Source organism: Populus trichocarpa, chromosome 12 (genome assembly GCF_000002775.5).
Source record: "Populus trichocarpa isolate Nisqually-1 chromosome 12, P.trichocarpa_v4.1, whole genome shotgun sequence".
Lineage (NCBI taxonomy): Eukaryota > Viridiplantae > Streptophyta > Magnoliopsida > Malpighiales > Salicaceae > Populus > Populus trichocarpa.
Genome location: NC_037296.2, coordinates 2,294,982 through 2,315,080, shown reverse-complemented (window position 1 = coordinate 2,315,080; position 20,099 = coordinate 2,294,982). Strand labels below are relative to the sequence as shown.

The following is a 20,099-nucleotide window of genomic DNA, read 5'->3' as shown; positions in this document are numbered from 1 at the left end:
CAATAAATTATAGTTTTTCATAACCAAAGTTTTAAGAGAGAGTTTTAATGAAATCCAATTGTAGTTTTTTTTAAACCAAAGTTTCGAGAGAAAGTTTTTAGAGAAATCATGCAAATATATATTATGTATTGATTAACCAAATATTTTTGAAACTATAATTAGACTAAAAAGAATTTTTTATTTTTTTCTTAATCACTACTAATAAAAAAAAGTAACAAATGTATAATGTTTTAATAAAAAAGAGGTCAACAAGAGTCAAGCAAATAAAATTTACAGGTTTTAAGAAACGAAAGACTAAGTTATGATTCTGTTAATAATTCAGGGACTGAAATATTAATTTACTCATCTTACAATCCATTTGCCACTATTTTCTCACCCAAATCCCTCCCGCCAAACAAAAAGGGTTTAAGCTCCTCTCTTTTCTCTCCAATTCAAAAGCCCTAACCCCCAATTTTCTCAAATCCAAACCCTAACCACAATGAGCTACGCTGCCTACAAGATGATGCACTGGCCAACCACCATAGACACGTGCGTCTCCGGTTTCGTAACCCATTCTCGCTCCGAGTCAGCCCATCTTCCTCAACTCCACACTGACGATCTTGACTCTGACTGGCCTTCACGCCGCCGCCACGGTGGAGGAATTGGCCCTACTCCGAACCTAATTGTTGCTTCCGGTAATGTTCTTGAACTCTATGTTGTCAGGGTTCAAGAAGAGGGGGCGAGGAGTTCGGGTGAATTGAAGCGTGGTGGAGTTATGGATGGTGTTGCTGGAGCTTCTCTTGAGCTTGTTTGCCATTACAGGTATGGTAAATTTGAAAAAGGAACGATCGTTTTGAAGGTTTTAGGGGTTTGGGTTTGCTGGTTTTGGATGAATTTGGAAATTTGATTGAAAGAAGGTAGATTTTAGTGGTGTGTGTGGAAATTTAGGGTTTAGGTTCTCGGGTTTGGCTCATTGAAATATCTGATTAAACAGTATGCTGGTCTTAGATGAATCTGTTGTGGGTTTGGCTCAAAATGGAAACCTGATGTTTGTGTTTTTTGGGTTCGGGTAAATTGGAAGCTAAACTAGCTAACATTTTCTGGTGGATGTGTGGATTTAGGTGTTTGTAGTTTTGGGTTTGGGCCAAGTTAGAGACTTGATTTTTATTCCGAGGTTATCAATGTAATTGTTCATTGTTCCTGTCTTTTTCTCTCTATTTTTTTTCTTGTCTTTTGAAGGGTAATGTTGAATTGGTTTTGCAGGTTGCATGGTAATGTTGAGTCAATGGGGGTGTTGTCTGTTGAAGGTGGTGATGATTCTAGGAGAAGGGATTCTATTATATTGGCATTTAAAGATGCAAAGATTTCTGTTTTGGAGTTTGATGATTCAATTCATGGACTTCGCACAAGGTAAAGTTTTATACTGTCTATCATCATCATTGATGTGGAGCTTTTGATTGCATTTTGGTAGTTGTGCTACTACAAATCTATTTGATTTTCTGACATTGTTTTACTTCTTGTTTTGTTTAAAATTGATTCCTTTTCAGCTCTATGCATTGTTTTGAAGGTCCAGACTGGCGTCATTTGAAAAGAGGTAGAGAATCATTTGCAAGAGGTCCATTGGTAAAGGTTGATCCTCAAGGAAGATGCGGAGGTGTTCTTGTTTATGATTTGCAGATGATAATACTTAAGGCTGCTCAGGTAACTTTTCCTGCTTAATGTAGTCAAACTTTTAACTCTCTGTAATCCAAGTTATTCAACTACTTCAACCCTTTTTTCCTTTAAGATGAATCATGTTTTTGTAAATAGTAAAGTAATCACGCCTGATAGAATTACAACATAAAACTGTTCTAATGTTTTTTTTTTAATGGCTAAATTGTTTTAGTGTTGTGAATGTCAAAGGGTCTCGAGCTGGATGTTGCCGTTATACACAAGGCACATTTTTATATATGATATGAACCCAGATACCATCCGGGATTAATTCTGAAATTAAATGAACTATGAACCATAACATTTAACTCATTCCTGTATAAAAAATGAACTATAAAAAAATAATAAAAAACAATAAAGAAAGCAACTCTTGACAGACCCTTGGAGATATGGTTTTTGTACAGGCAGAGAAAAAAAAAAGAACTCTTGGGGTTTATACCTTCAGCAATATTTTGGGTTTTGTGCAAGGAGCAAAGTGAAAGAGCTTAAGGGGAAGAGTACTGATTCTAATAAATCCACTGCTTTCCACAGATTGACTATAGCACCAACAGCTAGCTCACTGTTGCTTGGTATTGGATCTTTCCTATATGAATAATTTTCCCTTCATTGGGAACTCCTACTATTTTTAGTTTGTGTACCTACATTATTCTTTCTTTAAGAAGACAGTTTCCCATGATCAAGCTTGGTAGAGCTCCAAACTCTGAAGTAGAATGGACCACTTTGCCAGTTTACCCATCTCAACTACTTGAAGGATTCTTGCCAAAATTTTGGGTTTTGACTTGCTGGAAAGCATATTCTTTTGCAATGAAGACTTCATATAATTCATAGATTATCTGTTCAAGATGTTTACTTTCTGATTTACAGTCACTGAACTTTGTTGGTAGTTTCTTTTGCTTTGTGAATGGGTGGTAGTCTTTGGTGCCTGCATTTATGAGGTGGTTTCTTATAAACGAAATTAAAAATAGTAATGTCTTTACTTTAATCTTTGAGACAGAAAATTTTGACCCTGAAACTTTTGTTGTCAGGCTGGTTCTGCCTTGGTTCAAGATGAAGATGCTTTTGGTTCTGGAGCTGCTATCTCTGCTCATATTGCCTCTTCTTACATCATTAATCTTAGAGATTTAGACATGAAACATGTAAAAGATTTCATATTTGTGCATGGTGAGTCTGGTTTATGAACCCAATTTCCTTTTCTATACCGTGCTTTGAACCTAAAACCTGGGGCTAATGGATGTTTAAAATGAATGTTGCAATATGTGAGCATGTGAACAGTTTGGGTATGGTGGGGGTAGGTCCGAGGTTTGTATCTTACCTATGAAGAATATGTAGATCAAACTAGGTTTGGGTTAATTTTTGAAGATAAAGACTTTTCTGAATTATAGATACATATGCATGCCAAACTTTTTGTACTGCATAATTTTAATTGACATTTTAAATTGCTGATTGCAAGTTTGAAATCTGGTAGTCTACCTTTCCACACACTGTCTTTATACGATGATATTCTTCATAAGGCATTAGCATGTTGTATGAGCTAGTTGTGTATTCTCATTTTAACATGTACACAAAGAGCTTTGATCATTTTACATTTCTGACACTGTTTGATGTTTCCTGATGTGTTGCAATATGCAGATTATATTGAACCTGTGGTGGTTGTCCTTCACGAGCGAGAGCTTACTTGGGCTGGGCGTGTTGTGTGGAAGCATCATACTTGCATGATTTCTGCTCTTAGTATCAGTACAACTTTGAAGCAACCTACCCTTATATGGTCTATTGGAGTATGTTTCTAAAAGAACTACCTTAAGGAATCAAAAAATTAATATTAGAAAAGCTGTGTTTTGGCCAAATTTTTGTCACCTTTATATGAAATTTTATAGAGGCCTATTTCTTGAGACATATGCCTAGTGACGTAGAACAATTATCCTAGGAGTTATGAACCAGATTGACAAGGCCAAACCTGAAAAGAAGTCCACAAAGAAACCTAAAAGCAACTTATATGAAACATGAAATTACTATTTTCATGTTTTAATTATTTTCCTAGTTAATTTTGGATTTTAATTATTTGTTTCCTATTTACATTAGGACTTTTAATTTAATTAGTATTTTACCATTTAAGAATCGTAATGCTAGATTGATTCTATTAATTAGATAAGTTTTAATTAGGAATCTTTTCCTATAAAAGATTTTAGGACTAATATAAATAGGGATATCTAGTTTATTTTATGGAGATAAAGACTATTATTTAGATTTAATAAAAATACTACAGAATTTTCTCTAGATTTCTCTACAGTTAGGTCTCCATACGTTGTGCTACCTTGAGACATCTAGCCTTGTATATATTCATGGTGGGAATGGATATTATCAAAGCATCACTTTATAGAAGTTTTGGCATTTTTAATAAATATTTTCAAATCATCATAATAATTCTGATCTCTAATGAAGATGTCTTAGTTTTCTGCTTTGGGTTAAAACTGGTGGTCTCGCATTTTTCCATCTTATTGGACATTGTCTCAAGCAATAACTATGTCATACAGCCCCCCAAAAAATTCATATATTATTTGAGAGTTTGCAGAGTTTTTTCTTACATTTGTTTTCTCCTTCAGAATCTCCCGCATGATGCGTATAAGCTGCTTGCAGTGCCATCTCCCATTGGCGGTGTTCTTGTGATTGGTGTGAACACTATCCATTATCACAGTGAGGTAAGCTCAACTGCTGCCAGAGTCTGATTTCTTATGGATATATTTCTAGTTTTATTCTTTCATCTGTAAGCATAATAACACACGAGTGTGTTGTTTGTGCAGTCAGCTTCTTGTGCATTGGCTCTGAACAGCTATGCTGCTTCTGTTGATAGCAGGTATTTACTCTGTCTACCTCTTTAAAACCATGCCTTCAGAAAAACAATAAAATATCTGGACTGTGTTGTGTTTTTCTGTCATCGTTTTGTAAAATAGCAAGCCCTTAAATGTGAATCCAATTGATCTGTGCAAAATTTTTAGAAAATTGGCCTCTTCACGCTACTATAGCTTTCAATTGAATTAATCTGCTGTTCAGTTTTCCAGTTTGTCTTATAAACATGCTGCCTTTTTTGTTTGCATTTTCTTTTATTTTTCCCCTTTCATTAGTCAAGAGCTGCCAAGAGCAACTTTCAGTGTGGAACTTGATGCTGCCAATGCAACTTGGCTATTAAAAGATGTAGCCTTGCTGTCAACAAAAACTGGGGAACTCTTGTTACTGACCCTTGTTTATGATGGAAGGTAGCTGTGTCCCATCTCTTTTTTATTTATCTATTTTCTTGCACAAATTAGCAGTTTCCGAATTACTAATAATAACTTGCTTGAAATCCTAAATTCTAGAGTTTAGCCAGCAACAAAGCTGATTGAGAGGAACAGAGCCATGCAGATCCATCTAGTTTGGGACGGAGGTGTCTTTGAATTGAGATTTAGTTTATTTTTGTGATATAGCAAGTGGCCACTATAGTTGTTAAGATTACTTGATATGAGGAGTTCTAGAAGCATGAAAAAGCGCAGAGATGATTTTTTTTTTCTTTCATTTTTTTCTTGTTTTTGTCAGATGTGCAATCTAGATTATTTGGGTATTTATCTGTGTGCAAATTTATGGTTGTTGACATAGTTTTTGAAGTTTGGTTACTGCTATATTTTATCAATGCTCTAAGAGTTTTTTTGCTTCACAAGATGATGGTTATAAATAGCAATGGTGGTCGGCGGTTAGAGAAATTGTTATATTGCTGCAACTCATGTGATGGGATTTGGTACTATGCAATGTTACCCTACAGAGATCAAATTTTAAATTCGGATCTAGATAGATTTATAGATTTGAAATACATGTGAAAAGAGATGATATTGGGAAGCTAAACACTTTGGAAAGTTTAGCTTGGTATGCAATTCTTACAATAGGTTAAATTTTGCTGGTCCAAAATTTTCATGTTTTAAGAAATTGCATCATATGTTTCCTTTTTCAAATCATTTTGCTCTGATGTTATGAATCTTTCATATACCATGTGCATTTGGAATCAAGTTTCATTTTGAATAGCTCATGTATTTGATGGTTCTTTTTCCTCTCCCCTTGAAGGGTTGTGCAGAGACTTGATCTTTCCAAGTCTAAAGCTTCAGTACTTACTTCGGTTAGTTACTTCTAACGGATTCTTTGTCCTGAACTCCTTTTCATGTGAAGCTTTTTTCTGTATTCTTTCCATTGATATAATTCTTGACTATGTTTTTCTCCTACAAACATTTTTTTTTCATACAGGATATTACAACACTTGGAAACTCGTTCTTTTTTCTGGGAAGTCGTTTGGGAGACAGTTTGCTTGTGCAGTTTACTTCTGGATTGGGATCTTCAATGTTGTCACCTGGTTTAAAGGAAGAGGTATTGTGTTGGATGCCATCCATTCCTCTTTGCAAGTTAATGTTGACAAGTTCAATGAAATTGTTCCGGCCCATCAAATTCTACATGTTTTCTGCCTCTGAAATTCAAGCAACTGGCAATCATCTTTGGATCATGTTGTAAATCTTAGTCTTGAAATTGTCAGACTAATTATTTTTATCCTCTCACAACTGGTCTTGATAAAAAATTTCTTTTCCAGAGTTGTTTTCAAGCAAATTTCTCTCTAGAAATTGCTGTTTTCTTTTTTCTATAATTCTGAAACCTTCTCTGCTACCTGTGTATCTACAGGTTGGAGATATTGAAGGTGATTTGCCTTCAGCAAAGCGATTGAAGGTGTCCTCTTCTGATGCTTTACAAGATATGGTTAGCGGGGAGGAACTTTCCTTGTATAGTTCAGCGCCAAATAATGCAGAATCATCACAGGTTGTATCAGTTATTGTTCTCCTTTATACTTTATCCACAATGCATTTTATAAAAGTAAAAAATAAAGGAGCAAGAACACTTATCCTGGGAATGATGCAGGGCAGATTTGAATTTCTGTCCTACAACTAAAAGCATTTTATGATGAGCCAGGCCTGGAAATATGGGGATTTAAGGGTTTTGATTAAAGAATAAAGGATTTGAGTTTTACAACTCAAGTAAGTATGAGTTTGAAGTAGCTACTGGAGTTGATCTTGAATCATAGGTAAGATAAATTGCATTGCATTGCATCGTCTCATCTAACATGTTGGACTCAAAGTGAGGAAGAAGACTGAACAATTTCCACCATCCTTCTAAGTTTAGCAATAGCACCTTATTGATCTTCTTAGTTTTCTTTTCAAGTCTGAGGCTCATCTAAAATGATCCTCCTTTTCCTATCACTGAAAATAACACAAATGTGTTTCTTGATTGCCATGACCGTGACCATAAATCCTACCTGGGCAGATGTTTTTTTTTTGATGTTTTGCCACAATTATTGTGATATTTTAGCTTTGACTGTCTATTCTAATTTTATTCTGGTTAGCATTTTTCCTAATTACATTTTTTTTTAATAATCCCATCCCTCTTTTTTGTCTTTATGGGTACAGAAAACTTTCTCATTTACAGTGAGGGATTCGTTGATCAATGTTGGCCCTTTGAAGGACTTTGCATATGGTTTAAGGATTAATGCGGATGCAAATGCAACTGGAATCTCCAAACAAAGCAACTATGAATTGGTTAGTTTCACACATCAGACTGCTATTTTTGTTATGTTTTACATATTTGATATTCTAAAACCTATTAGAAGGTAAGGAAGTGAAATCTCAGGAATAAGTTACTGTAAGTTTTGAGGTTCACTCAAGATGTTCAGCCCCCTCCCCCAATTTGATTTCTGGTACCACCAGGCTTCAGATCTAACAATTGGCTCCATGTTTACAAGAGGAATATACTGAGCAAAATAAGAAGTTATGACTTATGGATTTTGTCGAGTCAAGAGTTTCAGAATGGAAAAGCTCTTGTTTCAAATTCTATTATCTTTAAATTTTTCTTGGTTAATCTTTTCAGGTGTGCTGTTCTGGACACGGTAAAAATGGTGCTCTCTGTGTCCTTCAGCAATCAATTCGCCCAGAAATGATTACAGAGGTTTATCCTTAAATCTTATTTTTATGATTCTTAGACGGGAAATAGCTTTGAGCTTTAAAATTTCTTATGATTTTGTTTGGATTGTAGAGTTGTATCCATGTTACAATGCCATACAGATTCTGTTATTTGAATATTTTTCATTAACTATCTTGGATGTCCTTATTATTGGAACATACAATGTATTGTTGCTGGTAAAACATCATTCTTTCCCCTTAAAACTTCTTGTGATTACTTCCATAAGGTCCAGTAACTTTTACCATCACTCTTTTCATTTTTTTCATAATATTTCCTTCTCAGGTACAACAAAGAATCCTCTATCAAGATGAAAGTTTATATATCCTAATTTGTTAATATGAAGTACTTTCATGTCTCATTGATGATGATATTGTTGATTTAATATTTACATTTAGGCCACTGACAGTTTGCAACATGATACCATCTTTTTATCTGAACAGTTTGTAAATGGAATCATTATTCAATCTGTACAGTTTTACAATTATGCACTGCAACTTCATTAAGACCAACTTTTCTCGTGGCTAAGTGCATCTTTTCTTGTACACGTGTTTCTGAATACAGGTTGAACTTCCTGGATGTAAAGGAATTTGGACTGTTTACCACAAGAATGCACGTAGTCATAGTGTTGACTCATTGAAAATGGCTTCAGATGATGAATATCATGCATATTTGATCATAAGCATGGAGGCACGGACAATGGTAATCTCATTAACTTGTGTTAACAGAAGTTATTTGCAAAATCTGCAAACTGTGTGGTTCTCAGTTGAACTTGTTATGACCTGATGCATAGAAGATAATTGTTAGAAGTCTTCACATCTTTTTTTTAATATTTTTATTAAAATATCAAGTTGCTCTGCAATTTCCTATTTGGAATAATACAAACATATGGAAAGAGCTATGTTTAATATCTTTATAACTGAACAAGAGACTTTCCAGTCCTTTCACCGCATTTTGGTGTCTTTTTTTTCTTCGTGTTTTCTCATACAAGTGACCATTTGCTGCATTCAGTAAAATTATCAGAATTGTCTACCTAAGTAGGCAAAGTGAAAGTGGCAAGTCAGGAAAGTTATGGAATCAAATGAGAAAAAAAAATGGTAAAATATGTGAGTGCAGTAGAGTTGCAAAAATAAGTTTGAAATATACATCCACATAATATGCCTTATTGTTTTTCAGAAAACTTGAGATAAATATAGGAGCTTAGGACATTGTTCAGGTCAGAAATTGCACAATCCCCTATTAAATGGGGTCGATGCTATATCACAAAGAGTTTCTACTTGATGTCATCATAGCTTAAATAGAGGATATAGCTATAATAAGAATATGAGCAAACTTCTTGTACTTGGGCAGTTTGAACACTATAAATGAAAATGTCCATCTCTCTCTCTCTCTCTCTCTCTCTCTCTCTCGCACACACTGGTATGGACTTTGATACTTTGTGCTTCTCATCTATATAGAATCAACCTGTTTATTATCTATAATTTTGATGAATGCCTCTATCTGTGAAATTTAATTCTCTCTTTCTCTCTCTCCCCTGTGAATGTTTATTATTGTTGCTTCTCATCTATAGGGAATTATCCTGTTTATTATCTGTAATTTTAATGAATGTCTCCATCTTCAAAATTCAAGTAATTCGTTATGAATACTGGGCAATAAGTTGCTAGTTTTGGAATAATTTATGGGGTGTAATTTCATGTCTTTTTCGCAGTAATCTCTATGGCCACCCTAGGAGCTTGCCACCCCTTTATTTTTTATTTGCTAAAGCACATGGAATCATGTACATGTGCATCTCTCCCTAAGCATGACTAAATATAAGTGCAAAGCATCTTATACTCTGAAAGTCATCTACATGTACACTGAGATGATGGAGGAGAAAATTTAAAAATCAAACCTAATTTGCAGTTCCAAATGCTGTCATTTTCTTATCAAAAACATCTCCTTAGTTGTATAGTTTACGATCAACATCATGTAATTTGATTCTTTAATTGCAATCTATTTTTGCATGCTGGGTAGGTGCTTGAAACTGCTGATCATTTGACGGAAGTCACTGAAAGTGTGGACTATTTTGTGCAAGGAAGAACAATTGCTGCAGGGAACTTGTTTGGAAGGTGAGAATTCATCTAGTTTCAGTGACTTGAATTTACTTTCTTATGAATGCGGTTTTGATTTCCTTGCTTCTTTATATTGGCTTGCCTTTTAGATGACTATTTTTTCTTTTCATTCAATTTCTGAAATGTAAATGGGTGTTGTTCTATCAATTTTTTTATGCTGTTAAAAAGCATGAATGTCAACTGTACCAATAAATTCTATACAACTACCTTTCCCATTGATTTTTGCTATGCTTCTTGTTGTCTATATGCACATGTATGGCTTGTCATACAAATTAAAATGATAAGTGATTGAAGACATGTCATCTAAGGCTTGCTGTAAATTGTGACTGAATGATTTTATTGCTTTACTGGTTGCTTGACTATGTTTCGCAAATTATTTTCCATTTTATTTCTTTTCCCTTGAGATGAGAAATTGGCTCCATTTTCTTGATATCAACTTAGAAACTAAAATTTCCTGCTTCTTGGTTATTTCCCTTCTCAGACGTCGAGTTGTTCAGGTGTTTGAACGTGGTGCTCGAATCTTAGATGGTTCTTTTATGACTCAAGATTTAAGCTTTGGAGGTTCTAACTCGGAAACAGGTCGTTCTGAGAGTTCCACAGTGATGCATGTGTCTATTGTGGATCCATATGTTTTAGTTAGAATGGCTGACGGGAGTATTCAGATTCTTGTTGGAGGTATGTTATGACATGGATTAGCTTTCAACATATTTGTTTTAGTTTTATGATATAGTTTTGTTAGCTCACGACTCTCTTTCCAAGCAAGTTTCCATGAAAGCTTCCATAATGGATGGTAGCATTCCATGAAACGTTCTTTAGTTCCTTTTATTTTGACATGGTCAAATTGTGAAGGCATTTCGTAGATTTTGTAACTCAATGAAGAGGCTCATACCCTTCTTTTGTGCTCAAAGTATGCGGATATTTTTAGGGACAGGTTCTTGGATCCTCCCATTCTAGTTTGGGAGCTCTCATGCTAGGTTACTATGTGGGCCAGAATGCCCTTGCCTTCATGCTATAGCAATTCTAAGATTGTAAAGCATCATGCCATATGATTGATTCACATTATAAAGTCTTAGAACATGTCTAAGATTGTAGTCTTAGTTACCCGAACCCTATGAAAGCTGACCTTCATCAATGTATTGATGGTGTCACATTTAATAAAATTCCTATTTTAGCTTCATATAGATAAGCTTATAGCATTGTTAAAGGTCTGTACCGGAAGAATTAATGTTTTCAAGATGCTAAGACGCACCAGGCAAGGCGAGGCGAGGCGAGGCGACGCCTTTATTAGCCTCGGGCGATGAATTTCAATGAAGCACTGCCTAGGCGAGTGCCTCATGAGTGGGTGTCAAGCGTTAAAGCGAGCACCTGATTGAAATACTTCTTTTTTTGTTGCATTTTTTTAACTGATTTATGTTTTGACCTTTTTGTTCATTTTTTAATTTACCACAAGAAACAACTTAGGTTTTTTTTTTTTTTTTTTTGAAAAAAACAATGATTAGGGTAAAAAAATCATTAAAGTGGGAGACATACAGTCAAGGAAGGACACTTGAAGAGAAACACTAGCCAAACTTTGCGTTGAACAGAGAACAACAACACAATTACAGAACATGAAAGCATGGATGAAGATGTTTTTGAAGATTAATGAATAATGATGATGATTTTTAAGTTTGCTTTTTAATCTATTTGGCTACTTTCTACTTTAAATTATCTTATTTTGTTTTAAAGGTGAAAATAATACTTTATATGACTATGTTATGGTATTTTATATTTTCTTTTTATTTTCTAATGATCTAATATTAATTGGGAAGGTATATATTTGAGATTTATATAATATAATATAATATAATATAATATTGTACATATATATTTTTTTAATCTATAGTATATCACCTTGGTTCATTCGGGCACTTTTATTGCCTTTTGCCTTTGACAACACCGAGGAATATAGAAAGAAGCTTGCGGTCTTCAAAAGTGCAACCATGATTGTCATTCTTCTCCAACCATATTGATGATGCTTCTATACTGCAGGGAGGAGAAAAGGATAGAACTGGATTTTTTTCATGTTTGGCTGGTTGGAGTGATGGGAAGGAAATGAAAGGACAATTTCCTTCTTCATGGGCCCACAAAGTTTGATCCTACTCAAAGTGGAGGGATCAGAAATATTCATGAGTGAAATTTGGATTATTTTCCACATGGAAATGTTTGATCCTTCTTCATGTGCAGTCCATTCTTCCACAACAATATCTTTCATATCTTTTCTTCACCCTTGAGTTCCTCCCGAATCCCTGTAACATTTTGATTCAGTTGTCTGGACTAGTTTGTAAGAACTACCTCTTCTGTCTAGATTAGGTTCCTCAGATGGTGAATCTCTATAGTTTTGGCATATATAATCTAGAATAGCAGTAATTGATATTAATTTGAAGAATCTGGTAGTTTGACTCTGCTGTTGTTAATTTTTTCAAGTTGCTTAAGGTTTAAAGTTTGAACTGAAACATCCAAGGTATTGGATTTTACAGTCAGGTGGCTGTAAATGTTAATCGACTGCAGTAATAATACTATATGATCCAACAATTCTATCTGGGTGGGTGAATGATATCTGTTTTCATATGCCTTTGTACAGGCATGGCATGCCCTTGTTGTATTGTGAAACCATGGTTTTTTTCTTCTCTGTTTGTTTAACAGATTTTTCTTTTCTTTTTTCTTTTCTGGAATTTTTAACAAGGGACATGTTTAATTTGGAATTTCAGATCCTTCTGCTTGTACAGTTTCTGTAAACACTCCGTCTGCCTTTCAGAGCTCAACGAAATCAGTATCTGCCTGCACACTGTATCATGATAAAGGGCCAGAGCCATGGCTCCGGAAGACAAGTACAGATGCATGGCTTTCTACTGGAATTAGCGAGGCTATTGATGGTGCTGACAGTGGAGCTCATGAGCAGGGTGATATATACTGTGTTGTTTGTTATGAGACTGGTGCCCTTGAAATATTTGATGTGCCAAATTTCAATTCTGTGTTCTTCGTGGATAAATTTGTCTCTGGAAAAACTCATCTCCTTGATACCTGCACGGGGGAACCTGCTAAAGATATGATGAAGGGGGTGAAAGAAGAAGTTGCCGGTGCTGGCAGAAAAGAAAGTACTCAAAACATGAAGGTTGTTGAATTGACCATGCTGAGATGGTCTGGACGTCACAGTCGCCCTTTTCTTTTTGGAATATTGACTGATGGGACAATTCTTTGTTACCACGCATACCTGTTTGAAGGTCCAGATGGTACTTCTAAACTAGAAGATTCTGTTTCTGCTCAAAATTCTGTTGGTGCTAGCACCATCAGTGCTTCAAGGCTTAGAAATCTGCGATTCGTTCGGGTCCCTTTGGACACATACACTAGGGAGGAAACATCAAGTGAAACCTCATGCCAAAGGATTACGACTTTCAAGAATATTAGTGGTTATCAAGGGTTTTTCCTTTCTGGATCAAGACCAGCTTGGTTTATGGTATTTAGAGAGCGACTGCGAGTTCATCCACAGGTAAGCTCTTGGCAATTTGAATTGCTATCTAATGATTCAAATTTGATGTCTCTTGACATTTTTACTGCCTAAGCAAGCATGGTACTTGATAAGTGCCTGTTTTTCCTTCACTTCATCTCACTCTCGTGTTGTTATATATGATTTTCTTGCAGCTATGTGATGGATCTATTGTTGCCTTCACTGTTCTTCACACTGTTAATTGTAATCATGGGCTCATTTATGTCACGTCACAGGTTGAACAATTATAAGATTCTTATTCTCTGTTTGATGCTTTGATAGAATATATTAGAACTTTTGAGGTTGGGTGGAATTCATTTTTCATTTTCCTATCTTACAGGGCAATTTGAAGATTTGTCACCTGTCATCTGTCTCGAGTTATGACAACTACTGGCCAGTGCAAAAGGTGCTCCTCTTTTCTCATTCATGTTTCCTCTATCATCTGTCCATATGAGAGTTGATATTTGCTTACAGGCATCAATGTGCTCATTAGAAATTTTGTTTTCTTGTTAGATTCCTTTGAAAGGAACTCCACATCAAGTGACTTATTTTGCAGAGAGGAATTTATACCCTCTCATAGTTTCAGTTCCTGTAAGTGTCTTCTCTTTCTATCTAAATTTTTCTTGCTTTGCTAGTTTTTGTAAAGTGTATTTTCTTAGATCGTTAAAACAGCGTTTTTGTGGGCATAATTCTGACATGGACAGTGCCTGGTCCAAATCATATATGGCTGGTTATGGGAATTCAGTTTGGATTGTATGATAGAGAACTAAGAGAAACTTTGAGAACTGATAGTTAATTACCAAGGTTTCTTTGATTATTAAAGACAATGTTCATATTGAAAATTTTGCTTTATTTGTTATCAAAATAGTCTTAATAGGAGTATCCTCTATTTTCCTATTTAGCTTATTTTTTACAGTGTCTTTCCCATAGTTACTGGATTTGTGGATATGCAAATATATTTACGTCACATGTTCTGAATAGCAGTACAATTACATATTGAATAATCTTGGAGCACAATCTGGATTGGTCATTTTGGTGACCCAATTTTGTTGAAGGGGGAACTGGATAAGTAAGTGTGTGTGTGTGTGTGTGTGTGTGTGTGAGAGAGAGAGAGAGAGAGAGAGAGAGTAAAAGCCCGATTGGAAGTGAGAGAGAGGAAAATAAAAGCCTCATTGGAAGTGAGAACTTGCCAGGGACCTGCAAGGATGGCGGCAGAAAGGTTTTGGGGACATATATTAAGACTGACGAGCTTCAAATCTAAAATACTAGGTTGGGTAAGATAAACAAAAAAAGAAAACAAGGTTGGGATGAGTTGATTCCTACACTGCACTTATCCTTTCTGCCAACAAAGTGTTTGCTAGCCAAAGACAGAAAAAATAGTGGGAAAGGAGAGAGAGGGAGAGAGTTGATTCCTACACTGTGCACTTATCCTTTCGGATCCATGTTCCTCTGGAGTAATCAACATCTGCTTTGCTTCCTTTATAACTTCTGTTATTGCTTGCTTCATTTACAGACTGATTTCTGAAATAAATCACTGTATTAAAGAAATGATGTTTTAGCATTCTTGGAAGTGGAACGAGTACAACTTTTATATTTGGTTAAATTTTTCACTCTTCAGTTCCCAAGTTTCACTAGCCAAAAGAAATTAAATAGTTTGTCTCCATGGACATCTGAGTCTCGACTATAGTGTGGTGCAGCAACTTCTACCTGAACATGTCATACTGGCATCTTATACATTATATTGGTGATGATATAGTTCTGTGTGGCCTTTTTCGTTTTTTAAATGGAGCACAGCCTGCAGCTGTAATGCCACTTTCACATTCTTCTGCAGGTTCAAAAGCCAGTAAATCAAGTTCTTTCATCACTGGTTGATCAAGAAGTTGGCCATCAGATTGAGAATCATAATTTGAGTTCTGAAGAAATACACCGAACTTACAGTGTAGATGAATTTGAGGTTCGGATTTTGGAACCATCTAATGGCCCTTGGCAAGTTAAGGCTACAATCCCAATGCAGACTTCTGAAAATGCATTGACTGTACGAATGGTTTCACTGTTTGTAAGTGACTTCTTCCATCCCTTCATCTACTTTGCTATTATATCTTTTTAGCATCTTTTCTTTTTTATGAGAGATGGAGTGTGTGTGAGTGGTTGGTCGGATAATAATCCGTGTATACATAGCAGCTTTCCTTGTGAGAGTGACTTTTTGAGAGAGTAAGAGAGTTTATTTTCATAAAAAACAAGAAAGAAAATTCTATAACAACATGAAGAGAAATTCAAGGGTAAAAATGAGGTTTAGAGAGTGGAATTGTTAAAAGGAAGACGCAATGGAATATCTAAACTTAGCGAGAAGGACCATCATACCAGCTAAGCAGTGTTCGTCTTTTGTAACTCTAGATTGTTTTCTGATGCCATTGTTTCTGATTTTCAATATAATTATAATAAGATCCATTTTTCACTCACATAGTACCTCAACACAGAATACAAGTACAAAGGAAAATGAAACACTTTTGGCTGTTGGGACTGCTTATGTGCAAGGGGAGGATGTTGCTGCTAGAGGACGTATTCTGCTGTTTTCTGTAGTCAAAAATCCAGAAAATTCTCAGATTTTGGTATGTTTTTTTGATAGTTCTCTCTTTGCTAATAAATCCTTCTGTTTTATGTTCAACTAGTTATTACATAACTAATCCACTATAGCAATCCCTTAAACCAATCTGTCTTTCAAACGTCTGCATTCATCAGTATTGATTTCATCACTGTGCTCTTCAGGTTTCAGAAGTTTATTCTAAGGAATTGAAAGGTGCTATATCTGCTTTAGCCTCACTTCAAGGCCATCTGTTGATAGCTTCTGGTCCAAAAATTATTTTACACAAATGGACCGGTACAGAGTTGACTGGTGTTGCATTTTCTGATGCTCCACCATTATATGTCGTGAGCTTAAATATTGTAAGTGACACTCAACGGCAGCATCTCTTCTGAACTTTTCTTTACATAGCTATCTGTTGTAAAGTTGATTAACTTTTTTCTGCTTGTTGCTATTGCATTTCAAAAGGAGAAAAAAGATAAAAATTAAGGGGAGGGGGGGAATTCAAAGATGTGAATTGTACTTTCTGATATTGATTGAATCATTGTGACCAAATTTGCTGTATCCAATAACAATGATGGGTATTTGTTAAAAACTGTCGTGTTTGGTTTGTCTTTATTACCCTTTCTCAATTTATGGAAAATAGATGGTTTTTGCTGTGAAAATTTATCCAGTGGGATTAGTTACTTTTAAGTTTAGTCCAGTATTGCAGCAGGGCTCGCCAACATAACATGTTAGGTAGAAGCATTGATAGAAGCACTGCATCCTGTCTTTTTCATGTAACATGTGCACCTGCTTAATGCTTTCTTTTCTTCATGGTCATACCTCTACATGCAATTGCAGGTGAAGAATTTTATTCTCTTGGGTGACATTCACAAAAGCATATACTTTCTTAGTTGGAAGGAGCAGGGGGCTCAGCTCAGCTTGCTGGCGAAGGATTTTGCCTCCCTTGATTGTTTCTCAACAGAGTTTTTGATTGATGGAAGTACTTTGAGCCTTGTGGTTTCAGATGAACAAAAGAATGTTCAGGTTTGGGCTTTATCACATGTTGCTTTCATTGATGTTGTCTGATATTGTTTTTGGTTGACAGCATTAGAATGGTGAGATAAAATTATATAAATTTCATTATGATGAAAAACTTGCAAGTAGACTAGAAATTTTGATGCCTTCAGTATCTTCTATGAAGTTGGTTTTTATGTTAACTTCCTCTTCTGCTTTTGACTAAATCATCTTCGTTGTTCTGGAAATTTGAGAGACCTTCAATACTGTATTCACCTTTGCCACTTCACCTGGTAAGTCCTTAACTGTATTTTTAGACAGGTGAAATCCCTTAACAGGCCATGGCTAGTCTTATCATTGTCATATTAAGGGGTGCATTATTGACTTAAAGCTGTGAAGTTTCTTAGCTCAAACAGAAAATGAATGTACAAACTGGAGCAAATTTAGATTTTGAATTGGCAGTTGTTTTGTCAAACATAATATATCTGCAACCAAAAGTAAAGATGCGACAAATGCGAGGCTGGAAATTAAATTACTGCCATCATAGAATTCATGAATATACAAATCACCAATGAATTTGAATTTTGATTACACATTGTTATGATTTTTATGCAATCTACATGCATTTCTGTTGCTAGAGATTCTTTTTGCTCATTGTTTTACTTTGAGAATATTTTTGAATGGAAACAAGGATTAGCAGAATGGGGTGAAGTTGGTTATGTTTTCACTGATTTTCAATTTTATTTTTTTGGTGACAACAGATATTCTATTATGCACCAAAGATGTCTGAGAGTTGGAAAGGACAGAAACTGCTTTCAAGGGCTGAATTTCATGTTGGTGCCCTTGTTACTAAGTTCATGAGGTTGCAAATGCTTTCCCCTTCACTTGATCGAAGTGGTGCCGCTCCAGTTTCTGACAAGACCAATCGCTTTGCTTTACTGTTTGGTACTTTGGACGGCAGCATAGGTTGTATTGCACCTCTTGACGAGCTCACATTTCGTAGGCTGCAGTCACTGCAGAAGAAACTTGTTGATGCTGTTCCCCATGTAGCTGGTTTAAACCCAAAATCATTCCGCCAGTTCCGCTCTGATGGAAAGGCTCACCGACCTGGCCCTGAAAGCATAGTTGATTGTGAAATGCTTTCCTAGTAAGTTCTTCCTGTTAAGTTAACAACCTGATTAAATGGGGGTGGTTAAGGCTGATTAACAACTTGTTTATCTTAGGCCAAGTAAGCTTTCAATTTATAAGTAGGCCTAAGTCTTAAAGTGAGCATACTCATTTATAAGAAGTATATAACTAACCATTGACAAAGTTTCTCATTTGCATTTGCTTCAATGATAAATGAGAGATATAAATCACTACTAATACAGTTTTGGTTCTTTGTTTTGATTGGCAATCACACCATGTCGTCAAGGCTATTTGTGATCTGTTTCTTACATGATCTCATTAAATAACTAGAATGTTGGGATGGGTTGTCATTGATGTGATTCCAGTGAATGCGAGGCATCCATAGGCTGGCATTTGCTCATGGATTGTCATCTGTCATGATTACTACTTTGTCTACCGGACTAAATCGAGATGTTCCATTTTGCAGTTATGAGATGATCCCGTTGGAGGAACAGGTTGAAATTGCCCAACAGATTGGAACAACACGTGCTCAGATTTTGTCAAATTTAAACGACCTTACTCTGGGCACAAGTTTTCTGTGACTGTAACCAGGTTAGAGGCAGGAAGTACTGCAGGGTACGATATCCTTCACAAGGGCAATCAACTGATGTGCTCAAACTACTTGGTGCCAGCATGCTGTTCAAGTCCTGGAGGAACAATTAAATGCAAAAGCAGCAATTTGAAACAGGATCAAGATCACTCATTCAAGACCCTTGCCTTCTTGGCAGGACTGACACTGGAGCATAGCCCTTGTGCATCCTTTGTATCATTGGTAATTACTGTTCTGCATTCAAAGGTTTCATGGCTTCAGCTCTAGAGAGTGGTAGCATCAAATAAGAAACGACAAATCTCAAACTTATCTGCCCAATGTACTTATAGAGCTGGAATTACTCGTTTGTTGAGAATTGACCATTCAAGCTGCTAATTCGAGCAATAGATAATATCCTCTTCTTTCTGTACCCCTCCTTTTTCCACTTTGCAAAATTAAGATAATAATGGAAAAGAAGAGGGATCACATTCATTCTGACGAGTAATGGATAAGGTGGTACGAGTTTTGTCTTGAAACCTAACTGGAAGCCGACTACTATTTATTATTCAATATAAAATAAAATTATATATATATATATATATATATATATATATATAATTTTATTTTATATTGAATAATAAATAGTACATATTTTATATATTTAATTTTTTTATTTATTTCTTAATAAATTTGTATGAATATAATAGAAATTGACTGGGATACTCGTTACCAGTATACCTGCTCCTCTCAGTCTCTTTGGTATAATAAAATTAAACTCAATAAATTATACCTTAAACTTATGAAAACCCAAAAGAGCTGATTTGCAAGAATTGAAAAAAAAAAACACACACACACACTAAATGATACAAAGTAAATAAAAAAAAACCCTACCTGGTTAATATTATAATCTTATAGATTTTTAGTAACAAGAGTATATACATATATGAAGTCTTTAGCTTGATCTTGAAGTAATGTCTTATAATAATATCGTTTTTTAAGAAAAAGGTTTCGGGTTTTTCACTCTCTAAATAGCGTAATCCAAACCTCGAGTCAATAAATTGACCCGCAAGGCCGGACCAGTCTTGTAACTAGGCCTATAAGATCCATAACCAACGCATATGTTTATTTCTCCCAACAATAATTACATGGTCCTGACCAAGCAGCTAGCGAGCTAGGTGGTCCTTGGGAATGAAAAGCTAGTCCATGCCCAAAGAGAACGAAAAATAAAAATAAAAAATAGCTTCCTCCAAGAAAAAAAGTGAGGATTTAAGAGTTTAATTACAGGCATAAGCCAGGCAGGCGGTCCATACTGTCCTCTTTCACCCCTTGCTTAGGCACCTCTCCCTTCATTAACCACCATGTTTCAGAAGATCCAGGAGGAAGAGAAGGCTGTTTATTTGGCTTGGCTTACTGCATGATTCTGCTTCTGTCTGTCTTCTCCAACCTCCCATAGAGTGATAGAGAAGGGCCTTATTAATGTTATTG

At 35.5% G+C, this 20,099-nt stretch overlaps 1 protein-coding gene across 1 annotated transcript; it reads left to right on the top strand.

The window, feature by feature from the left end:
* The first annotated feature begins 369 nt into the window (after window positions 1-369).
* On the top strand, window positions 370-19,044 carry LOC7464309 (cleavage and polyadenylation specificity factor subunit 1). Its single transcript, XM_024582498.2, has 26 exons — window positions 370-801; window positions 1,243-1,389; window positions 1,527-1,680; window positions 2,715-2,850; window positions 3,319-3,464; window positions 4,290-4,385; window positions 4,488-4,540; window positions 4,809-4,940; window positions 5,776-5,827; window positions 5,953-6,072; window positions 6,379-6,513; window positions 7,158-7,286; window positions 7,615-7,692; window positions 8,269-8,406; window positions 9,718-9,812; window positions 10,297-10,490; window positions 12,563-13,341; window positions 13,494-13,574; window positions 13,679-13,744; window positions 13,852-13,929; window positions 15,170-15,394; window positions 15,816-15,947; window positions 16,105-16,281; window positions 16,763-16,948; window positions 17,680-18,065; window positions 18,513-19,044. Exons 1-26 carry the CDS (start codon window positions 479-481, stop codon window positions 18,625-18,627), a joined length of 4,353 nt encoding a protein of 1,450 aa, XP_024438266.2. The 5' UTR covers window positions 370-478; the 3' UTR covers window positions 18,628-19,044.
* Window positions 19,045-20,099: the final 1,055 nt, after the last annotated feature.